At 33.2% G+C, this 18,554-nt stretch overlaps 1 protein-coding gene across 2 annotated transcripts in view; it reads left to right on the top strand.

Moving 5' to 3' along the window:
• ETNK1 (ethanolamine kinase 1) overlaps positions 1 to 18,306 on the top strand; it is a 61,114-nt gene extending 42,808 nt beyond the window's left edge. For both annotated transcript variants that reach the window (XM_046011319.1, XM_046011318.1), the window contains 4 exons: positions 202 to 285; positions 2,381 to 2,541; positions 12,053 to 12,126; positions 12,463 to 18,306. In XM_046011319.1, the coding sequence (XP_045867275.1) occupies positions 202 to 285; positions 2,381 to 2,541; positions 12,053 to 12,126; positions 12,463 to 12,535 (392 nt within the window). In that variant the 3' untranslated portion in view covers positions 12,536 to 18,306. The remainder of the gene's footprint in view (positions 1 to 201; positions 286 to 2,380; positions 2,542 to 12,052; positions 12,127 to 12,462) is intronic.
• Positions 18,307 to 18,554: the final 248 nt, after the last annotated feature.

The following is an 18,554-nucleotide window of genomic DNA, read 5'->3' as shown; positions in this document are numbered from 1 at the left end:
GCTGTTGACAATATATAATTTGAATTTTGTAAAGCTCATTGCCATAAAATTCACAGCCTTACCCTGTATTGTCTCAGAAGTGCATGTAACCAAGCACATACAATGAGACAAAATTTTGGAAGCTGTTTAATTACAAATAGCATAGGGATTTTCTCATCTTATATATGATTTCTTATGTCTTTGTTTTTGTGTCTCACATAGGTGATGTACAGTTCATTGATTATGAATATTCTGGATACAACTACTTGGCATATGATATTGGAAATCATTTCAATGAATTTGCAGGTAAAATCCAGGCTTAACTAGTGGAGCAACATATATAACTTTGAAATGATACCTTTAGAATTGTTTTTTCAGTTTGCAGTTTTACCTTAGAGGAGTTCACTGGGAGTAGGAACAATATTTTTTAACCTTTTTCTGACCTTGTTCCTTGTTTTTCTTTATTACTGGAGGAAGGAGAAGAGATGACCTTTTCCTTAATTCCTTAAGGAAAATAAGAAAAGAAATAATACTCGTGCCGTAGAGTAAGACCTGACACGTAGTATAAGGTGCTTCATAAATCTCATCTCATTTTTTCCTCCACAATCCTATCAGGTTATTCCCAGTTTACAAATGGAGAAAGTAATTTACCAAGATCACAGTAAAATACAGAGAACTAGGATTTAAAATTAAAAAATCATTTGAAAGACTTTATTTTCATTGTATACTTGAACTTTAGGAATAAGAAGCTCAATAATTTTTTTTTTGTCTTTGGCTATGAATAATTGTAAAGCTTTCCATTTTAGCCCTGAAAATTAATCTTTTATTACTCTCAAGTATAAAAGTTTCAGGTTTATGTTAAAAAGAATTAATTTAAAATACATTTTATGACTATATTTGTAAACACACAAAATTTTCTAAAACTAAAGATTAGGAAATTCTCCTATATGGTTTACACTTAGTAGGAACTTCTCATTGCTGAATTTGTATTTGTATACATTCATGCATTTCTATATTTTCATATACTTTAAGTTACGACCAGGAAAAAATTGGAAGGGGTTTTAATTTACATGTTTTCAGTTATTTACCTATACCAGACTTTTCATATACATGCTAATACCCCACACATGTGCTATATATATTTTCACATATCTATAGGGAGGGAGAGAGCTGTGTGTATATGAGATGACTAGGAAAAAATTGGAAGGGGTTTTAATTTACATGTTTTCAGTTATTTCCCTATACCAAACTTTTCATATGTATGCTAATATCCCCACTCATGTGCTGTATATATTTTCACATATCTGTAGGGAGGGAAGAGAGCTGTGCATGTATGAGATACCACCATTTTCTTGTTAGTATGATGGGTAGTTACTGCTGTGGATATGAAAGAGGAAACTCCAGTGATCCTAGTATGATTTTCTGTAGGAAAAAATGAAGCTAAAGCTTGCAAGTTAGGTAGAATTTGAGATGTGTAGATAGGACAAAAGGAAGGCACTGCAGGAAGGAGGAAGAAAATGTCAAGGTGAATGTACCTGCTTATAGGATATAAACTCATGAAGGAGAATTTAGGGGTTGGGTTATAAGATCAGGTAAGTAAAGTTTGGATCAACTTAGGAAGAACGTTGAGTGTTAGGCAAAATACCATGAACTTTATTTTTTAAGTTAGCATTTTTTCAAACTGCACATCTTAAAACCAAATTTGTGGGGTAATTATTTTAAAGCAAGGGATGGAGAAGGAAAAAATTAGAAAATATCAGAGTTGAAGGTATAGTTAGGGTACATATTTTTTGTGGAACTTAATGGTAGAGTGTATCAAGTTTCAATATAAAATGTATTTCTTACTCCGTGAGTAATGGTAAAAATGTTTTTAGAGCTGCAGTTTTAGGAAATGCTCTAAATATTATTAGTGTGCATAAGAATTTCCTGAAGTACCTTTTTTTCTTTTTAAATTAACTAATTTATTTATTTGACAGAGATCACAAGTTAAGCGGAGAGGCAGGCAGAGAGAGAGGAGGAAGCAGGCTCCCTACTGAGCAGAGAGCTCGATGTGGGGCTCAATCCCAGGACCCTGGGATCATGACCTGAGTTGAAGGCAGAGGTTTTAACCCACTGAGCCACCCAGGCGCCCCTGAAGTACTTCTTAAAATGAAGATTTGGGGCTTCTGTGGGTGGTTGAAGCTTTCACACTTTGAGGAGAAGTTGAAGCAGTAAGAATTGATTATGATGATGAAATGTATTGTGCCTTAGAATTTAAGTTGGAATACATTATGATTTTTTGGTTTATTATTTTAATAAATGCTATTAACATCTAGTTATTTTAGGATTCCTTTAGGGATTATTAAAGTATATAGGAGATAATGTGTTTTTAAAATCTTTAGTGTACTTTTTTCCATTTCAGGTGTGAGTGATGTAGACTATAGTCTCTATCCAGACAGACAACTACAAGGCCAGTGGCTGCGTTCTTACCTTGAAGCATACAAAGAATTTAAGGGCTTTGGGACTGAAGTTACTGAAAAGGAGGTGGAAATACTCTTCATTCAGGTCAATCAGTTTGCATTGGTAAGTTTAAATATAAACAATGAGAGTTTTTTTTTTTTGTAAGATTCTTAATATACTTTTAAAAAGCATTTAAATTTTCATCATCTTCTAAAACAGTTTCCCTTTTTGAGTTCTGAGCATTTTTGTTCAAATAAGGGCAAAACACTATTGTTAATAGTTCCTCTGTTTAATGCTTTTGAGGACAGGGATTTGTTTCATTCACTTATGTATCCCTAACCTCTAGAATAATAGTGCCTACCCACATGGTAAGTGCCCAGTAATTATTTAATGAATGGATTCTAGTTAGAGTTAAGGTTAATTGTGAGAGTTCTTTATATTATATCTATTCTCTTTCTTTATGTTACAAAAAACATATAATCGAAAACAGATTTATGGGAAATGAGATTTTCCACAGTATGTTTAATCATCACATCTTAAGATGTTAAAAGTAGATTGGAAGAGCTAGTAGAATTATGTTTTCATAACATAACCAGTATTTTGTCTTCATCTTCATCTTTTGATGAGCAGTTATTTCTAGACCTACTTCTCTGTACTCTCAAGCACATTTATTTTTTAAATAATAGTTCATTTAAATTACCTTTTGAGATTGATGTGATGAATTAGAATGAGCTTTCAGCTAAGGTGTTACACAAGTGAGTACTAGGTTGAAGTTATTTTAACTACTTATTTTTAGTTTTAATATAATTTGGTACAGTTGATATGGGGAATGTTTGCTGTATTGTCTTTACAAATAGACCCTGTTGATGGCACATGGGTTACTGTTTGCATTGTCTTAAGAGCAGCATTTTCCCAGAGCCATTCAGAATACATCTCAGGTAAGAGGGTGTGCTGAAACTTGACTCATCTTCTGTTCTGGTATCTACTTTAAGTAGAACGGTTGACTAAATTAATGGCATGCTCTCCAGCTGGTATTAGGATGCCTGCTGCTTCTATATATTCTATTTAAGGATGATTTTAAAGTAGGGAATGTAGGGTTTTCATTCTCAAAAGGTCATTTAATGAACCTTAGAATCACTGTAATACTTCTGTTTAGCTGATTTCTATATTAACATGAGGAATATTATTGTTGCTATAATTTATATTTTTTTATGTACCCATTAACATAAATTGTTCCTAATGCATTAGTTTATTAATTTATTATTATTTTAATAATATATTATTATTTATTTATTATTAGTTTATTAATTTCCACATAGCTTATAAATTCTTAGTCAAACAGAACCACTGTTGACTATTAAGAGAGCTAACTGGGGTTCCCTTATAAACTTTTGATGATAAAAATTTAGTAGCTTTGGGGGCGCCTAGGTGGCTCAGTGGGTTAAAGCCTCTGCTTTTGGTTCAGGTCATGTTCCAGGGTCCTGGGATTGAGCCCCGCATCGGGCTCTCTGCTCCATGGAGAGCCTGCTTCCTCCTCTTTCTCCCTGCCTGCCTCTCTTGCCTACTTGTAATCTCTGTCTGTCAAATAAAGAAAATCTTAAAAAAAAAATTTAGTAGCTTTGGATACTGTAGTTGTTATATATACATGGTATTGGAAAATAATTACTTCTGGTTTGATTATCAAGTTTTTTATACATATCCATTAATCAGATATCTACTAATTATTATTACTTTGGGTCATATAGATTGGAGGCTTAAAAGAAGAAAACAGTGCATCTCTTCAATGTATTAATAATTTGGAAGGGCAAATAATTTGTACAAAATGCTTCTTTTTGGGTAACATTTAACACCCATCGCTATTTAAAATTCTTAGCAGATTAGAATTCGAAGGAATTTTATTTAACTTGATTAAAAAAAACAATATTTAACCTGATTTTTAAAAAAAGAATATATGAGGGCGCCTGGGTAGCTCAGTGGGTTAAGCCTCTGCCTTTGGCTCAGTTTATGATCTCAGGGTCCTGGGATCGAGGCCTGCATCAGGCTCTCTGCTCAGCAGGGAGCTTGCTTCCCCTCTCTGTCTCTGCCTGCCTCTCTGCCTACTTGTGGCCTTTTTCTCTGTCAAATAAATAAAATCTTTAAAAAAAAAAAAAAGAATATAAGAAATGTACAGCAAACATATTTCATGAAATGTCACACGTTCAGTAGAAGGTCTTAATAGAAAAAGAATTAGAGGGTGGTTAATGAGATATAAAACTTCAGTACTTTTTAAATAATACTTCTCATTTAGCATGTCAATATATACAATCTTTAGTTTTATATAATCATTATATAGTAAGTTTATTATGCTCTGAGATTCTCATACCAGTTTCCAGTTTTTCATCATTAAGAAACCATTGAGAACCAGTTCTGAAGCCAACTTTGGTTTGAGTTCCTCTTCTAATTTAAATTGTGCTGGAGTCCTCTCTTTTGAGGTGGGTTACTTTCTTGTGTCAGGGGCTCTTTTGCCATCTTCAGAATAGAAACAATATAGCAGAATTTAGATGGATGCTCATATTTGGCTTCATCAAACCCTCTTACTGAGATTACTAATTCTCCTGAGATTTGATGTATCTGCCTTTCTTTTTCAAGATTGTTTTTGTAGGTTTTTTTGTTTGTTTGTTTGTTTTAAGCTAGCCAGTTTACGTAATTCTCTTTCCAACTCTTAATTTCATCCCATAATCATTTAGTAAATGTCTGTCACATTCTCAGGTGTTTGAATGAGTAAATAATTGGGAAGGTGGGGGGAAATAAAAGCAAACCCTCAATCTTTTTTCTTTTTCATCTTTTATGCATTCCTCTTCACACCACTGCTGTCGTGTCTTCTCCCCTCATTATTTAAAAAAAAAAAGTTCATGTCGGGGTTACCAATAATGACATGATTACTAAGTCCAGTTTATACTTTGTTGTTTTTTTTTTTTTTTAAAACTTCATCTTACTTGCTCTGCCCATATCATTTAACAGTATTTACCATTGATGTTTATAGTTTTCGCTTTACTTTTTGTGATAACTATTCTTCCTTGGTTGTTCTTATTTGTGTTTTTCTGCTCAGTTTCCTTCCCTGACTCTTCCTCTTCTTCCGATCCTCTTACAATACTGGTGTTCTCTAGTGTCCTGAATTTGGGCTCTCCCCTCTCCTTTCACTTCATGTACTTCCTTAGGTAATCTAATTATTACGTGGCTTTTTTTTTTTTTTTAAGATTTAAAAAATTCATTAGAGAGAGTCAGCGCAAGTGAGGCCAGGAGCAGTGGGGAAGGTCATTGGAAGAGAGAGAAGCATATTCCCCCCTGAGCAGGGAGCCCAACTTGGGGCTTGATCCCAAACCCTGGGATCATGACCTGAGTCAAGGGTAGATGCTTAACCAGCTGAGCCACTCAGGCACCCCTAATTCCATGACTTTTATTGTTAATGACCCCAAGTTGAATTTCTTTCCTTTGTCAATCTCCCAGTCAATATCTGTCTGTCTGTCTGGTGTTCCTTTAGTAATTGAGCTGAGTATGTCCAAACTTGGATTTTATTTCATGCACCTTGTCCTCAGTCCCATTATTTATTCTTTATTCCATCTTGATGTAATTAAAATACCATCTGAATTCTGTTTTTTGAAACCAGGGAAGAAGGAATTTTCTTTTATGTCTTTTGTTCCTCTTCATTCTCACATTTTTTTTTTCTTTTTCCAAGTTTTGTTACTCCCGCTTCCTAAAATTCTCTCAATTCTAACCCTTTCTCCTTAACTGTATAACCTTCGATTAAGCTCTTAATCTCTCACCTGTGTTAGGCTTTGCCGGTCTCTTTTCCTCCAGGTTTTTTTCTGTCTGTATTTCATCCTGTACACTTAAAAAGTTATCTTTTTAATAACTAGATCTAATTCACGAATCTAATTGTATCACTTTCAATCTTTATGGTCCCCTGTGACCTTCAGAGTGAATGAAATCCAAATGATAACGTTCTTCAAATTCTTATTTCCCTTTTTCTCCCTCCCATTTCTGCTCTAGCAGAGTCATGTTGTTTTCTGTACACTCCATGTTTGAAGCTTGTATCCTTTTTTGTAGTTATTTCTTCCTACCTAGAATGCCCTTTCCCTTCCCTCTAGCAAGTTCCTCTTGGTCCATTTGGACATGTCTTAAATACTGTTTCCTCTTTTGGGACTCTTCCTTCCTTGATGACTTGTCACGAAGACAGCATATACATATATTATAAAACTGATTTGATAAGTGGAGAAAAGAGGGTTTTTTTTTTTAAGGTTTTATTTATTTTTAGAGAAAGAGAAAGTATGTGTGTGTGCTCACATGCATGCACACACACACACACACATGCACACAGAGGCAGGGAAAGGGGTAGAAAGGGAGAGGGAGAGAATCCCAGGTAGACTCCACCCCTAGTGAGCATGGAACCCAGTTCAGGGCTCCATCCCATGACCCCTGAGCCAGATGGGATGCTCAACCCTGAGCCACCCAGGTGCCCTTGAAAATGGCTGATTAAATGTTTGTTTATTGCCGAAGACTTCACATCTCACTGATTGTTTACTGTAAGTAATATAAGATGGCAAACAAAAGCTATTTGCACCATAAAATCAACTGGGGTATACATACAGGTTTTTAAAGCTATTCAGAGTCTTTAGACACGTTATTTTTAGACTTTGGATAATTTCTAAGTGAAATCTTAGAGTTTTTAGGGATTTTTAAGAAAGGATACATTTTAGTTATTCTTTCATCATAAAAATCCTTGAATTTTTCTTTGCTACAGAGATGAGTAGCCTAGAAATGAAAATGCCCTTTGATAGACTTAAGTATCTGTAATTTCCAAATCTGAAGGAAATAGGTAAATCGCACAGAACATTATTACATTATTTTATTTGGGCTTAAATATTCTCTTTGGGGAGTACAAATAATTAACGGACTGCTTCCTGCATTTCTTTTTCATCCATTTAAGACTGTAATGTTACACATAAATTTTTCGTTTTTCACCCTATAAAAGGTGTTATCTGCCAAAATGAGATTTTTGTGAAGTTTTATACATAATCCTCCTCTAGTGTAGAATCACTTATTTATATGAATGAATGTTATTTGAGATGGTGGGAAGAGCTGGTTTGATACTATTTTTAGGTGTAGAATTTCCCACTTTTCAGTCTTTTCCACTTACAGAACTAGCCCAATAGGAAGAGATTACAGTAGCATCCACAGAAGATTTTTATATCATTTAAAGTATGCCTAGGTGATTTAGACTTGTGGATCTCAAACTTTTTGGTTTCAGGATTCCCCCTTTACACGTCTAGATTTTTTTGAAGACCTCTATGAACTTTTGTTTATTTAGGTTAGTCATCAAAATTTATCATATTGAAAGTTAAATTGAAAATATTTATTAAATAAATATTTTTAAAAATAATAAACTTAGAAGCATGCCTGAGTGGCACAGCCTGTTAAGCATTTGTCTTTTGGTTTTGGCTCAGGTTCTGATCTCAAGATTGTGGAATTGAGCCCTGCATTTGGGCTCTACGCTCAGCGTGAAGTCTACTTGAGATACTCTCTTCCTTTTCCTTTACCCCTCCTGCTTCTTTCCCCCCAAAATAAATGAATTAAAAAAAATAAAATAAATTGCATTTTAAATGAAAAATAACTGTTTTCCAAAACAAAAAACAGTTAGAAGAATGGCATTATTTAGACTTTTGCAAAGCTCTGTAATATCTGGCTTAATAAAAGCTGGATTCTTTTTTTTTTTTTTTAATATTTTATTTATTTGACAGAGAGAAATCACAACTAGGCAGAGAAGCAGGCAGAGAGAGAGGAGGAAGCAGGCTCCCTGCAGAGCAGAGAGCCCGATGTGGGGCTCGATCCCAGGACCCTGGGATCATGACCTGAGCCGAAGGCAGATGCTTTAACCCACTGAGCCACCCAGGCGCCCCAAAAGCTGGATTCTTATATCTACTTTTAGATTTCATCTGTTGCAACATACCGGTTTGGTAAAAGTATATAAAGAAAGTTCTGTTTCACATATGTGTTGTTGGAAGAGATGAATATTTTGACTTTTCAGATAATTCTGGGTATTCTCTTTGATACTTCACCAAAACTCAGGAAGTAATCATTTCTTAAAGGTTAGTTGTAATGTGCAGTCTGAAAACATCAGTTAACTTTTTGTACTTCAATATATTATAAACCATTGCTTTATATGTACTTCCAATGGCTCTTTTAGCAGTGTGTGATTTTGTAATTAGTAAGCGTTATTTGGAAAATATGGATTTTAGTTGTATAGATCTTACAAATGTTGATACATCTCCTTATGTGATATAAAAATATCACATACATTGATACCACAATTAGTATCATTAGAAAAAGTTTTGAGTACTGTATTGAGAAGCTGTGAAACTCACAGAGTCAAATATAGGTTTTCCAAAGTTCTGATTTTAGGTTGAATACTTGAAGAGTATGATTGGCAACAGCTACTGTCAGTTAGTTTCATTGAAGTGACAAATTCTCTGAGAAATATCTGCCAAATGCCCAAGTCTAATAACTAGTTCGAATATCAGTTACTCTTTCAAGTAATAATGATGTTCCATTAAACAGTGGAGCAAGTTCAGCTCATAACTCAGTTATAAATGTTTTTCCTTGAAAGAATCTTCCTCCTTTGGGTAGAAATATAATAAAATTAATAGTTTCAGTGGTTTCATAAAAGACATTTTTTGAGAATGTCCTTTTACTATGTGTCATGGTGATATGTGTGTGTGTGTGTGTGTGTGTGTTTATGTTTGGTGCCACTGCCTTGACATACTGTATGGTACCATTAGCTTTACCCACCATTGCTTTTAAACCATTGGTGCAGATGTTAAAATAGTCAGAAAGGCAAGTAACACATTAATAATATAATAAAAAATAGTTTTGGGCCTCAGGAATCTCCCATGGTTGAGAACCACTGTTTTATACTTTAAAAAGAAGGAAGGTTCATTTTTTCTCATAATTCACTTCTCGATACCTGAGACTTCCTCGGGTAGAGAGAAAACCATTTTTGGAAATTTGTATTATTTTTATCATTTTTATTTTATATAATATTAATTAGCATTTTATTGAAGGTTTGTTACATACTGGATATAAAGACTAGGTTCCAGTGTGTGTTTTTTCCACACCACCAAGTAGTTCTCCAATTCTCAGCCATGACTGCATATCCTACAATTCTGTGTAAGTGTTAAGCATTCAGACTCAACAAGCCCACTATCTTCCTTTTCAGATGGCAGTTTCAAGTCTCACTTGTTCCTTATCCTGACCCACTGGCTATAAAGTGGAGGTTTCCAAAACTTCCTCTGTGGGTGCAAATAATTTGCTAGAGTGGCTCACAGAATTCAGGCATTTATTTATAGTTTATCAGTTTATCATAAAGGATTCAGGAGAACAATTAGATGAAGACGTATATAGGGCGAGGTCCAGAAGGGTTCTAAGCACAGGAACTTCTGTTTTCTAAGAGCTTAGGGTATAACCACCCTCTAGCTTGTAGATGTGTTCTGGTTCACTGGGCCTGGAAACTCTCTGAACCCCTTCCTTTTGGGTTATATGGAGACTTAATTACCTAGGCAAGATTGATTAAAACATTGGCCATTGAAAAACTGAACTCAGTCTCACTTCTCCCCTCCCTAAAGGTGGTGAGATGGTGGGGCTGGAAGATCATTTCTCTGATCACATGGTTGGTTCCCCTGGCAACCAGTCTTGCTCTGGAGGGGGTTTCCAAAAGTCACCTCATTAACATAAACAGATGTAGTTGAAAGGGGCTTGTTATGAATAACAAGATACTTCCTTTCACTTTTATTGCTCTGGAACTGTTCCAGAAACTTAAGATACAAGATCAAATATAACAAAAATATGTTCCCGTTGCTCTTAATATGAAATTCTAAGGATTTGGGGAACTATGAGCCAGAAACAGTAGTTGAAGACCAAATACATAATTCTTACTATAAAGCATAGTATCACTTCTTCATTTTACAAATGGGGAAACAGAGGTACAGGTGGAGTAATTAAATTGCTCAAAGCCATTTGGCTAGTAATTTTTGCAGTTTGACTCCAGAGCTCAGCTTTTTTTTTTTTTTTCCTTAAGTTAACCATTAGGCTTCATGTGCGTGTACTTTCTGTTTACTCTTTACTGCATCGTTTATTCTTTTCTATATCTATATTTGATAGGAAGTTATATATCCTGATAGTGGTTTTTTGAGGAAGTTAAACACGAAGTGCATTACTAATTTTTAAATAGATATTTTTACAACATACTTTAAAGAGCTCTTTAGAGGGTAAAAATTTCTATCTATCTATAATTTCCATTAATCATTAAAACAATCCTGTGTGGAATACAGAAAGGCTAATAATTAGTTTCTCATATTTTTAAAGTGATGATTTGGTCCTTAAAAATTTGTGACTTACTGAAAGTTGAAAAAAGAGCGGCAGGACCTGGACTTGAACCCCCACAGTTCTCAATTCAAATTAAGAATCCTTTCTCTTACACCTTGTTGTTTTGCCTGTCAAATTGGGTTGTTTTGTTGTTTTAATACTAAGATCACAGCTGTGGAGTAATTTTCTTCTTAGATACCTTTTGTTGTTACTATAGGGAATTTAGCTGAAATAAAGCCCTTATCTTTAAGACTTTTTTTCCTAGTTGGAATATTTCTAGTTGGAATAGGCTGCTTTGAGGGAAGTGAAGTTTTATTAGTTATTATCAGAATCTTAAAATATTTTCATGTTTAACTGGAAATAGATTGTGCAGCACACACACAAGTAGTTATTTTACAGCTCCTACACATTCATCTTTTTTTCTCTTAAAGTATTAAGATGCATTTTTCTCTGACATAAGTAAAATCATGTTACTTTATGTCATGGTTGGTGATACAGAATTGCTGGGCCAATGAAAATTGTTTTCAGATGTTTGTCATGTCTAGAACATTTTTCATATTTAAATATGAAATTAGATATTTAAATATTTAAATATGAAATTAGATATTTAAATATTTAAATAATTTTTGTTTTTGAGATTTGGATTTCCCTTTTTGTTTTTATTTTTATGTCAAAAAACAAAGTCTTTTGGTAAGTATGTATTTTATAGGAAAGCCTCTTAGCAATTATAATCTTTATCTATTAGGGCTTATGCTGAACTCTGTCTTCACAAAACAGGTTCAGGAATTGGGCTCTGTGTTTTTTTTTTTTTTTTTTTAAGATTTTATTTATTTATTTGACAGAGATCACAAGTAGGCAGAGAGAGAGGCAGAGAGAGCGGAGGAAGCAGGCTCCCTGCTGAGCAGAGAGCCTGTTGTGGGGCTCCATCCCAGGACCCTGGGATCACAACCCGAGCTGAAGACAGAGGCTTTAAGCCACTGAGCCACCCAGGCGCCCCTGGGCTCTGTGTTTTAAACAGTTACAATACATTCTAACCTCTTTTGGTGTGGACAGAAGTGATCGATAGCCATCTAGGTTACTATACACTTCAGTATTACCTGTATTTTAAGTATCTTATGTAAAAAAAAGCATCAAGACAGTATCCTGCATTGAGTTGATGAAAAAGGGAAACATTATTTGATAATTGTTTTATAGAGAAGTGTATTATAATTCTTGATTTTCCTTCTCTCCTTTTTAGGCTTCTCATTTCTTTTGGGGATTGTGGGCTTTGATTCAAGCCAAATACTCCACTATTGATTTTGATTTCCTTGGGTAAGTTTAATTGTGCTGTATACATTACATTTGTCTCAATTTTTTTTTTGATGTACACATAGAACTCATAGAGTACACTGTAGTTATTATTCTCAGTCAAATGTTATAAGGGTTGCATACATTTAAATAATTGGTCTGCAAGGAAATCTGGTATAATCTGTTAAATACTGTATTAGAAAAGTGTCCAGTAGATGGTGCAATAAACTAAAAATACGTCCTTTGAAAAATCCTAAAACTTTAAAAAAAAAAATCAGCTTAGAAGGGTGAGTGGAAAATGAAGGAAGGATTAAGTTTTTCATTTTTTTATTAATTCTGTTGTTACTCTTTTCTCACTAGGTATGCAATTGTTCGTTTTAACCAGTACTTTAAAATGAAGCCTGAAGTTACTGCATTAAAAGTGCCTGAGTAAAGAAGAGATTTGATTATTCTCAAGTGGCTGAACAATGCTTGTGTATCTTTTCTTAAGAAATTTTGAAAAGCCAATGTTTGTTAAAATTCTGTTGTTTAATTTGGTTATCTTGCTTTACAAATTATGCCTCTAAACAACCAATCTATTTTTTAAATAGACTGAATGATGTCAAGAAGTATACCTACTGCTATCAGTATGTGGTGGATTAGAAGTTTGTTAAATCTGCAAAAAGGTATAAATACGTTAGTTTAATCTTTTCTTTGATAATTTAATCTATGTTATATGTGAATTATTTATTATAAATTTAACATAATTCTGTGACTGCTTTCATCTGTTTCATCTGTTGGTTGAGTGTAAGCAATGAAAATGTTCCAGAGAAAAATCTTTTTAAAGTTTTAATTTAGTAATTTTAATTTTAGCAAACTAGGTGTTCATTGTAACCTTTTTATCTTGGTACACTATAAGAAATATGAATCATTCACTCTTAAAATGCCAGATACTAGTATAGATAACTTAGGGTGGTCATAGAAAAATATCTGTATATGAGGGTAAATTACATTTACTGTCTACTTTTAGTGGTACTTTTTGAATTGAATATTGGAAAGTGTTTTTCTGGGGGGGAATATATCTTAAAATTAAATTATCCTTTCATACATAGTCTGGCAGTATAAATATTAATATTTACCTATAATCCTGGAATAGATATGATTTTATGTTACCAAAATCTGCATTAAATAATGTTTTCACATACTATATACAGTCATTTAAGTTGCTAGTTTGTTCTTAAAATTTGATAACATCACTTTTTTTTTTTACCAAAAATTTTACTTATTGAAATATTCTTTGTTTCTGTCTGTTTAGCTAGTAGAACAAATGCTAATTTCTGAAACAAAGATAGAATGGTTATCATATTTGGGAACAAGAAAATAGCATTTAGATAGATTCTTTTTTACCTTTCCAGATTCATTCCTTAACACTTTGTTTCATGTTTCAGTTTGGCTCCATGTCTTTAGAATGATAGCAAATGATTACGTGATATATGTAGCTTCAGAGAAATAAATTAAAAGCAGTTAAAAGAAATAACATTTAGGACATTGATCTAATATACTTAAAATCTAACAAAATGTGAATTAAACAGAAATATTCATGGTAGGAGGGCTTCTGTATTAGTTTCTCTTGGTTTTGTTTGTATTTTTTTCTTTGGGAGTGAGAGGGTGGCAATTATTATATGGAAGGAAGTTAGATCTTTGCAATCAGTGGTCTTCCAAGTTTTGAAGACTGCTGGTTTGTGGAGTTGAGCAGTCATGGTTAACTTAGAAAATTAGTCTGACAGGCTTTGCACTTTGGTCACATAAGTGCCCATGTACAAAGTTGACTTAATGAATCTGCATATTTAGAATATGCAACTACAAATATATCCTCTGAGAAATCTTCTGGGGAGTTTGATGTATTATTCCAAATGACTTATATTCTCAGATAAGTGCTTTAAAATACTTGGATTATCTCAAGATGTTTAAAGCTAATAAAGTAAGTAGAAACATTTGAAGGCCATTTTAAATGGTAAATTCTAGTTACATAAATAGAATCTTAAAATCTGCTTGTGTCTATAACAGTGTTAGACTAAAATTTTGTTTTCTACCTCCCCAATGTTAAAATGTTCACTTCTGTTTTTATAAACCATATTACTATACCATATTACCATATTACTATAGGATCAGTAGATCCTAATTGACTAAATGAATGGACCCAATTAATTAATAGCTTTTTACATAATGTTTTTACATAATGTTAGAGTGAGCTTGAAGAATTGTTTTTGGTGGAATTTCCATCTACGATTGGAACATTTTCTTAGGACAATGAATAATATATTAAAAAAAAAATCTTGATTTTTTTTTTTCTTTCTGACTTTTTAAAGTGCAACAATATGTATCTTGGAGAACTATGGGAGGAGAGAAGATCATTTTTCTACCTTATTCCATATTCTTCCAACTATCTTGAAGTAGAGATTCACTGAGCCTTTGCTGGTAGACTGTGTGTAGCTGCTAGCTGTGATACTTTTATGTTTCAGAGAGATTCATATAGAACTGAATGTAAAGGGGAATAGAGGCTTTCACTTTAGCCCTGAGAGTATGCAGTGGAAGTTGGAAACATAATGAGACATATAAGATATTTTCCCCACTCTATGGCTAGATTTTGGGTGTCATGATGCTACCACATCCTGTAGAAGGCTTTGGTATCATGCTGCAGACTAATAAGTGGGTTCAAAATTGCTTTTCTTTTTATCCACCATTTAAAGGATTCTAAAGGAAAAACATCCCTCTAAAATTTGTCCTTTGGCTTGCTGAGATGTCTGTTGCCTTTTTATGTTACGCTAAGGAACTTGAATGCCTTACCTAATAACTCAGCTGGTAGTAAGTTCATTTTGTAAATATGAAAATGGTTGTTAGAGAAGTGGCATTCATGTGTACTCATTGTTGTTAGTCAATAGACCATAGTGGCCTGGATGCTTTAACAAGCAAAATTCCACATTTTTTCCTTTTGTTCCTTACGTACTTATATGATCTTACCTGACCAGTAATATTTTTTTTCCCCCTCTTGACTCCGTGCTACCACCTTATTTTCTGGAAATCAGAGAGATGTGGTAGTGAATCATACTGTTCACATGGTCATTTGAGATCAACATGAGCACAAAACTCAACTAGGTCTGCCTGGAATGTATATAAAACAGTGTAAATAAAGATTGTAAACTAGTGTGAATTGTATCTTGCATATGAGATTGTGTATTGTTTCGCGTTCTCTTTTGTAGGTTTTTTTTTTCTTTTTTTGGTAAGGAAATGATTCAGCTCTTTGGTTTTAGACTGGAAATAGCCAAAAGTTCTGGCTGCATAGTGGGATAACAAGGGGAACTGGAAAAATAGGGTTTATCAGTTTTTGTTAATGTCAGTACTTACTTAGCCTCTCAGTGCCTAATATGACTTTTCTTCATTCTTTAGTTGGCCATTAGTTTTTGTGAGATTAGATTCCTATAAGCAGTAAATTGATAAACTGCTAGAGCTAATTTTTTGAGTCATGATTCTAAGCTAAAGCAAGTTAAAAATATAATGTGATGATTGCAGGCTAAAGTATTATCCTTTTCTATTTTCAAGGTTGTTAACCTTTTTCTACCAAAAAAAAAACCACCTTGAAATTTTGCATAACTCTGTGTGAATCAAAATCCCATATATATGAGATATGATAATAGATCTTGGTTCAACTTAAGATTATCTCATTTGGCTTCTCTAAATAAAAAGTTGTTCATTAGCGGATTGTAAAAGACAAAAAAGTAAGTCATGACTAATCTTAACGACTGCTATTTTCATCTTTGCTGAACTACAGATATTTGTTTCAGCTTATAAATATGTTACTAAGCTTCCAGATTTAAAGGAAAAAAGTTTCCCCAAGCACTCTCAATTAAAAAAGTAAAAACCTTCACTTTGAAAATTATATAGATTTTTATTTTTTATATTATATGTGGATTTCTGTATCGTTACATTTCTGTATCCTTACACATAATAAGACTGTGAATACTATCAGTTTGATTTTATGCTTTAAATTGCTTTTAATAAGCATTTTGGTTGGATTCCAAAGTGATACAGACTTAAGCTTCTAATATTAATCAGTTATTCAGTTGATAGACAAAGGTACCAATGCTTTATGCTAGGAAGAGAATTTTGTTATTGGCAGCAACATACACTACTTTCCTCAAAAGGCAAACACAAGTAATTATTATGCAAGAAGGAAATGAATTATAAATATGTGGTAAAGCAGCTTTCGCTTCATTTCAGAATTGATTTGCTCTGATTTTTCTTCCTTAGTTTACTAGATTTTAGAATGTCCTTTGACTGGAAACTTAGCTACATATTAAGGCAGTCTGTTTTGTGTTTTTATTTTCTTTAAAAAAAAAGATGTTAGTTATATCGAACCACCTTTTTTTTCCAGTTACATATCACTTGTGTGATTACAGTGTTATGTTTTGGGTTTGATGTCTTTGGACAGAAAGCGTATCAGTTATTTTAAATGATTTTTTCCCTCATCTTTAAAGCTTAGTCTGTAACTGTGTTGATATAAAAGAAAATGCTTGCATTACTTGAACACTTGAAAACTGAAATCAGCAAGGTGTCTTACATAATGAATTAGATTTTTCTGAACACAGTTTTTATACAAACAACTTTCATTTCTGGATCATAATTTGAAATAGAAGGTTTCAACACTGTTCAACTCTGTTGAATGAGCAAAATGACAGGCTTATAGAAAAATATCTGTTTGTGTTTCAGGCATCCCAAATTCAACTTTTTTGTAGGTTTCTGTCCTAAAATCTGCTTTCTCTTTTTTCCTGTACCTAATGCACTTGCTATTCTATAGATGTTACAAACAACAGGTTAAAGTAAAATCTGTGTTCATTATGAATCTTTCAGCTTTTCTTGTTATGAAAAATTACTCTGTAAAATACTCTTAATCCCTAAATAAGGCATATTTTTGTTTACATCTTACCCATTAATGGTATAAATACCATTAACATTTTGCAAAACACAAGATGTTTATAAAAATTGAAAACATTACATGTTGTATTGCAACTAGTTAGTGAAGGGTAAGAAGAGGCTGGCTGATTTGAATTGTTTGATTAATTAAATTTCAGAACTCTTTAATAAAGGAATTTTCAGAGATAGGTTGAGACCTGGTAGTATCCATGTAAACTAGCTTTTGTGACCTGGAGAAACCCCCCCCCCCCCCCCCCCCCCTGCCCAAAGCAGTGGAGGAGCCAAGAGGATTTACTTGGCATGGTTGTGGTGTGCTGCTACTTCAGTTTAGGTAGTGACACACTGAAATTTTTATTATCCAGTAATCTGAAGAAGTTTCCTGTTGTTTATGTGTATTAAAACTAACTATAAATTGGTAGAATCCGCTAAGAGGAAACTTTTAACTGTACTGTATTGAGGAATCTTTTTACAGCTAGGTGAAGTTTCCATGGTATGAAGTATTTGACTTTTAAAATAATACTGTTATCATAAGAAATAAGACATGGCATTATTCCATGTTCTCAAGTGATAATTTCCTTAATTGAGAATTAAGTTTCAGAAGAAAAAAAAAACCAAAATGAATAATTGTCACTGCGTTAGCTGTGTGTTGAATTGAAAAATTGTGGCATAAAGCTTAAATTTGTGTTTATCAAATGTGAACCATAGTAGTATAATGCTGCTTTGTATATACTGTAAGTGCTACAAATAGTCTCAGCACTGAAACATGTATTGATACCTCTCAAATGAATGCAAATTTTGATGTAGGTGTTTTGATATGCCTCAGAAAGTATCTGAGTGTCTGAGAACTTGTTAATCTGTTTGGTAATGGAGATACTTCCTGTTTTTCGTTGCATATTTTCATGTTTAAAATTTAATTTTTACATTTTTACTACTGTTAATTTAAGTGTAAAATTTGTTCTGTGGATAAAAATGGGGTTGCCAGTGAAGAAAATTAAAAACAGCCTCATTCATGTAACTGCTTAAGTAAAAATACATTTTTGCTGTATGTTCAGAAACAAACAGTCGTTTGTATTTCTGTTTGAATATGAGTGATGTTTAGGCTTTATTTCTGTTTAATAAGGCCTTTTACCATTGATTAAATGAAGGAATGTATCTTTTTGAAGAGATTTATATTCTGTAAATAAAAATTGGTTGTAACAATAAAGTTGGGTTCTAACTGCAGTGTACCATAAATCTTGCTGTTATTGCAACTTACTTTGTTGGTGGTTTTTCTTTTTTTGGCGGGGGGGGGCAGAAAACAAGGCTTTTCAAAGTTAGTGTATAACTATGTATTTGAAGTGATCATTTAAATTTGTCTAATTCTCTGGTTTTATATAGTGTTAAAGTTTTTTTTTGTTTTTTTTTTTTTAAAGATTATTTATTTATTTGATAGAGAGAGATCACAAGTAGATAGAGAGGTAGGCAGAGAGAGTGAGAAGGAAGCAGGCTCCCCGCCAAGCAGA

This window comes from Meles meles, chromosome 7 (assembly GCF_922984935.1).
Source record: "Meles meles chromosome 7, mMelMel3.1 paternal haplotype, whole genome shotgun sequence".
NCBI classification, from domain to species: Eukaryota; Metazoa; Chordata; class Mammalia; order Carnivora; family Mustelidae; genus Meles; species Meles meles.
The sequence above is the reverse complement of the archived record's forward strand: the minus strand, read 5'-3'. Positions and strand labels throughout refer to the sequence as shown.